The sequence below is a fragment of the Spermophilus citellus genome (assembly GCF_964194105.1).
Source record: "Spermophilus citellus genome assembly, chromosome: 9".
Classification (NCBI taxonomy): domain Eukaryota; kingdom Metazoa; phylum Chordata; class Mammalia; order Rodentia; family Sciuridae; genus Spermophilus; species Spermophilus citellus.
Window position 1 is genome coordinate 115,185,407 of NC_138191.1, and position 6,022 is coordinate 115,191,428.

The 6,022-nt window shown below is 48.7% G+C and overlaps 1 protein-coding gene across 1 annotated transcript in view; it reads left to right on the forward strand.

Annotated features, from left to right (window-relative positions):
* CSMD2 (CUB and Sushi multiple domains 2) overlaps nt 1-5,614 on the forward strand; it is a gene marked incomplete at both ends in the record, with an annotated part of 546,906 nt that extends 541,292 nt beyond the window's left edge. Inside the window, 5 exon segments of the mRNA XM_081308594.1 lie at nt 764-925; nt 2,360-2,472; nt 3,701-3,788; nt 5,087-5,225; nt 5,455-5,614. Of these exon segments, the coding sequence (XP_081164720.1) occupies nt 764-925; nt 2,360-2,472; nt 3,701-3,788; nt 5,087-5,225; nt 5,455-5,614 (662 nt within the window).
* Between the last annotated feature and the right edge of the window lie 408 nt (nt 5,615-6,022).

A 6,022-nucleotide genomic window follows, 5' to 3' on the forward strand; every position in this document is an offset into this window, starting at 1 on the left:
CTTTCTTCTTTTTTTTAATATTTTGCTTTTAATCGACAAATAATAAATGTATATATTTATGGGGTACAATGGGAAGTTGTGGTTTTTGTGTTTTTGTGGTGAGCACATCTAAAACCTGCTCCTTCAGCAGTTTTGAAATATTCAATACATAATTATTAACTGTGGTCACTGTGCTGTGAAATGTATCACTAGAACGTAATTCCTCCTGTCCAGATGAAACCTTATACCCTTTGACCATCTTGCCTCTCCCTCCCAGCCCCTGGTAACCACCATTCTGCTGTCTGCTTTTCTTGAGTTCAGTTTTTAGCACACTCATCTAAGTGAAATCATGCAGCATTTGTTCTTTCTGTCCCTGGCTTATTTCACTTAGCATAATATCCTCCAAGTTCATCCATGTTGTCCCAAATGAAAGGATTTCCTTCTTTTTCAAGGCTGAATGCATATGTTTACCACATTTGCTTTACCTGCTGATGCATTAATGAGACACTTTGGTTGTTCCCATAATTTGACGCATATGAATAGTGCTTCAATTAACATGGAAGTACAGACATCTCTTTGATGTACTGTTTCAACTCCCTCCACCCATCCACTCTGAGACTCAGGATGATCACAAGAGAGCCAGAGCACTCGACCACCTTTCCCACGTGTTAGACATTGGGGGAAGAAACAGCTTCCTTGAGTGAGCTGGGATCACTCCTCAGCTGGCCCCCATTTATGCCCCCCCACACAAATCCTTCTCACGCCTGTTTCTCAATTCCTCTAGTTCCTGGGGATGTTTTTGCCAAGAATTCCCTATGGAAAGGGGCCTATGAGTACCAGGGGAAGAAGCAGCCAGCCATGCTCAGAGTGACCGGCTTCCAGGCTGCCAATAGCAAAGTCAACGCCACCATGATTGACCACAGTGGTGTGGAGCTGCACTTGGCTGGTAAGGAGGAGACCATGTCCACAAAGCAGGGCGGGTGGGAAGGTGGTGGGTGGGCTCCCACCTTCACCAGGAAGCCTCCTATCTCGCATCGCACAGGAGGCTCGTGCTTGTGCCTGGTGGTCAGGGAAAGAGGGGATGTCTGTTCATCTTGACCACACACTAATGAAAAGGTTAGATGACCAACATTAATACTTCAGTGTGTAAAGAACTCTTAGAAGAGAGAGTTCTATCCTTCTATCCCTAAAACCAAACCAAAAAATGGGGCTGAGAATTCTCAGAAGCCCAAGTATACAGCAATCAATCAAAGAAAATGTATCTTTCGGCAGTCATTGAAAAAATGAACACAAAGTGTGGTTTTCCACTGACCCCATTAGCTCAGAGCTTTTAAAGTGATAAAGCTCAGCGCAGGTCAGGTCTAGCAAGAAGACCCAAGGAAAATATGTAGAGTCTAGAAGTGAGTTGGGCAATTCACATCAAGGTCCTTGAAGGTGACGGGACTCATCAATTACATTTCTAACAGTTTTTATCATAGAAATTGATATGGACAGAGTCCAACACTTATTAATAAAGGATATTCTCTTTAGAGGGTTCTTTTCTACAAAAAGCTAAAAATAGAAATTTTCCAAAAAATAAAATATGTGTTATAATTATGTCATATCTGCTAGATAAAATACCATGTCAACCTCAGAGGGATTTGCACCCATTATAATGCGTTCAAAATCTGACTCCAGTTTTTGAAATGAAAAAATGTATTTGTAATAAAGAAAATTGGTATCATTTACAATGAAATGTTAACATTGGTTATTGCTTAGTCATGAGATCAGGAGGGAATATTTTTTTTCCTTCATGTACCTCTGCATTTTTTTAAAAAAATCTCCTCAATCTTCAATGTTTGTATAACCAGAAAAACTAAAAATCTTAGAAAGCGAGTGTTTCTTCGATAGATGATAGACTGATGAATGCACAAGTAAATGAGCATGCTGATACACGACCCCATGTGTTCATAGTCACACATACACACAGCCACATCTATTGATTTGTTCCAATACAGTCTTAAACACATTCATTTACCCCACGTGCATGCCCTCAGGTCTTCCTGCACCCACTGAACTCTAAGCATATATATGTATTAATGGCAGACCAAAATGCAAAAATTCACATTCTCATGTGTGCATGTATAAACAGGATCAGTCTCCACCCAGTAGTCTAGTTACTAACACATAGTTGCACACACTTGCATGTACTCACACTCAGCCCATACTAACATGTGACAGTATACTCACCTCCTCACAGGCGTGCAGAGAATGTTTCCATCGATGGATACATGTGAAATTCCACTTAAACCTTCACACCCATTTACCTGCAAATTTAGATTTTGAGATTTTCATACTTCTTTCAAGTATACCACCCACTCTCCAAACTTTCTTTTCCCAGGATATTACAAGAAAGAAGATTTCCATCTCCTGCTGCAAGTCTATCAGATTACAGGACCTGTGGAGATCTTTGTGAATAAGTTCAAAGATGACCACTGGGCTTTAGATGGGCATGTAAGTTCAGCAAATTGATCTCCGCATACCCCACCCCATTCCCAATTCCCAGGGAGGAGGAGGAGGACAGAGAGTTATGGAAACTCCAGGGATCAACATGGAAACTTGGAGGTTCTCTGTGGGGCCAGGACTGGGAGCAAGGGAGACCTAATAAAGTGGAAAAGGGAAAAAATTTAAAGGGCCAAAGGGTCACCATATCTGAGAGAGATGAGGAAGTTCTGCTTTTAGAGCAGGGTTAGAGGCCATGGGTATAAACAAGTTGAAGGTCATAGTTTGGTGCATGAGAACAGGAAGAAGGTGGTAAGTGGCAAGTGACCTTGAACATGTACTTGCAAGATGTGGACTGTGATTTTTAGCAGAGCTTGAGAAACCAGCACACGTAGGAAAGGTTAAACTTCCTTGCATTCTCCTTTGGGAGAGCATTACATGCTAGGGACTCCTCCAGGTGGAAGTCAGTCCCTGTGCAAGAGAAGAGAGATTCAGGACCAGGAGCAGCTACAGCCTAGGCCAGCCAGGGCGTGTTTAAGGGGATAGCAGGGTAGATCAGCCTAGAGTGCATTAGACAGAGGGTGTGCCCTGGGGATGGAGCAAGGGTTGGGAGGTACACCAGCAGCTGAGCATCCTCAAAGCCCACTTTAGCTGCTGAGGTCACCGGCCACCTGTTTGAGCATCATGGAGGCAGAGAGAGAGGGAGCAGGAAGGATTTATGGCCTCTACTACCCACCTAAAACTAACAGCTATTGAAACTATGTTCAACTCTCCAAAGCACATTAATCTGCTAGGGATATTTTAATCATGTTTGTTCCATGAAGCTCCAAAAATTGGTTTCCATCACAGTAATAATAGCTCCTATGTATCTAAGACCTATAAATGTCCTAGTGCTTTAATTCCAATTCATTTAATCCTCCCAGTAACCCTATAACATACTGTTATTCCCATTTTACAAATGAGAAACTGAGGCCCAGACCTCAGTGATCTGAACAATAGAAAACAGAATGTTCTTCCTACATCATACCAAGTACATGCCCGCCCCCCGCACACACACACACACACACATCAGTGCCTTGGTGTAGGCAGAGTCATGTCTGTGCTTTGAGCAGCAGGTTGGTAGAGGACACCAGCAAGAACCTATGACCATATCTCTGGCCTGACCTGGTGTGGCCAGCAGGAGTTCTAGATCCTTCTAGCATGCCTTGCATCTTGCTCTCTCTGCCCCCCACCATTGCAGGTCTCCTCGGAATCTGCAGGAGGTACCTTCATCTACCAAGGCTCCGTCAAGGGTCAAGGCTTTGGCCAATTTGGCTTTCAAAGACTTGGTAACTAGCAATTGTCCCCTGGAAGTGTGGGCTCGTGGGGTGGGAGGGAAACTGTGTTCTGGAATAGAGGAGAGGACTGGTGAAGTTCAACATCTGAGACAAGGTTCTTAGCCTCTTTTGGATCCAGGACACCTCTGAGATCCTGACAAAAGCTATGTCACAACTCTCCAAACACCGATGCCTGGCAGTTGACTTCTGCCACACAGTTCCTCGCTCAGCCCTTGAGTTCAGAGTCCCGACTGCAGGGCCACCAAGAGCCTCAGGCATCATCACTGCTGCCACAAAAGAGCAAGTCATCCTGGTTGGCATTGTCCTCATTTCAGATGAGAAAGCTGAGCACAAGGAGGTGGCCCTTTGCTCCTCCCCAGCACCTCATGTCATCCTAGTCCAGCCTCCTCACTTCAGGGACGGCCCTGACCCAGAGCCTCAGGGCACCTGGCCTCAGACTATCGCAGAGAGGGGCCCTGGCTTCTCAGGAGCAGTGGAGGCGGAATGGGGTGGGGGTCATGGGTGCTCCAGAGTCAGCCCCACTCCCCAGGCACTGGGCCCCAGGGTCCCCTGCCTGCCAAGGCGATCCATTACATTTTCCCATAGCTCTGACCTCCAGAAATTTCTATTATAAGCAGAAATCTGCTTCCCTGTAGTCCCCCTGTTTGCTGCCCCTCTCCAGAGTTGTTTGAGTTCTGCCATCATGGACTGCATGGAATAAGACCACCCTCTTCCATGCAGCAGCCCTCAAACCTTGCAGAGTTCCCCAGCCCCCACAGTTGAGTCCACTGGGAAGACCTCAGAAAACTGGGGCTCTTGTTTGGGCTCCACAATGGACCCTCTATCCCTGTACTCTCTTTTAGAGTTCTAGCCTCCTCAGTTAGGTGGGCAAGGACCAGAGTCGGCTTGTGGTCATCTGGGCCCTTCCAGCCTGAGGTGGGGAGAGGTGTCCCCCAGAAGAGGGAGCCTCAGCCCCTCCCCACATCAACCAGAGCTGTTCTACCTCACCTGTGCTGGGTTTTGGCTTCTGATAAAAGGCTTCTAAGGCCAAAGGAAGTATATAGAAACTTTCAAAGGGCTGCATCCTTTTAAGGTCTTATCTGGGAACATGGCTGAGTCCTATGTGGAATGGCTTCCCCTGGATGGACACTGTCCCCAGGACATCATCTGGGCTCTTCTCAGGGGAATCCCATCTGAGCTGGGGAAGGCAGACGCCTGGACTAGGTGCCACTTCCCGATGGTGTGCAGTGGGACCTTCCACCTGGGGCTGTGTCTCTGTGACTTGAGTGTTATGTTTTGGGACTTTGCAGACCTCCGGCTGTTGGAGTCAGACCCCGAATCCATCGGCCGCCACTTTGCTTCCAACAGCAGTTCGGTGGCGGCCGCCATCCTGGTGCCTTTCATCGCCCTCATCATCGCAGGCTTCGTGCTCTATCTCTACAAGCACAGGTACCGTGGAGGAAGGGGACAGGAGCGAGAGCGGGGACCAGAGGGTGCCGCCCCGTCCCGACCCCACCCCTCCCCAGCCCTCCAGCCTTCCTGGCCCGGGCTGTAACTTCGGAGAGGAAGAGCGCGCTCCTGGCCTCCACTGCCCACCTGTCCCCTTCCCTCCTCCCCTCGGACCCGAGTCTCTCCACACCTCCCTCCCTCTCTATGTCAAGGTCACTCTCATCCCCAGGAGAAGACCCAAAGTGCCGTTCAATGGCTACGCCGGCCACGAGAACACAAATGTTCGGGCCACATTTGAGAACCCCATGTACGACCGCAACATCCAGCCCACAGACATCATGGCCAGCGAGGCGGAGTTCACAGTCAGCACAGTGTGTACCGCGGTATAGCCCCCAGGCCTGGCTGCCGCCGCTCCGCCACCGAGAGCCCCGCCTCCAGCAACTGGTGAGCTGGGCGGGGGAGGCCGGAGGACTGGGCGGGGCGCGGGCTCGCTTCTGCGCAGGCGCGGGCTCGCCCGGAGACCCACTGCACCCGGGAGCAAGGGGAGGAGAGGGCGGCGCCCTGAGCGCAGCTGTGCATCTGTGTGTCGGCGCCGAGCTGGGGACTTGGTGGATCTAATTGAATCCCCACACCTCATGTGAGATAGGTGCTATTGGAATCCTCGTTGCAGAGGAGAAAGCTGAAAACAGGTGCTCAGAAATCAACAAACTTGACCTAGCTCATGCAGCTGAGAAGTGGTGGGGTCAAAATCCAGTCTCCAGCTCAATACGTTGGCCTACAAGGGGAAAAAGACCACA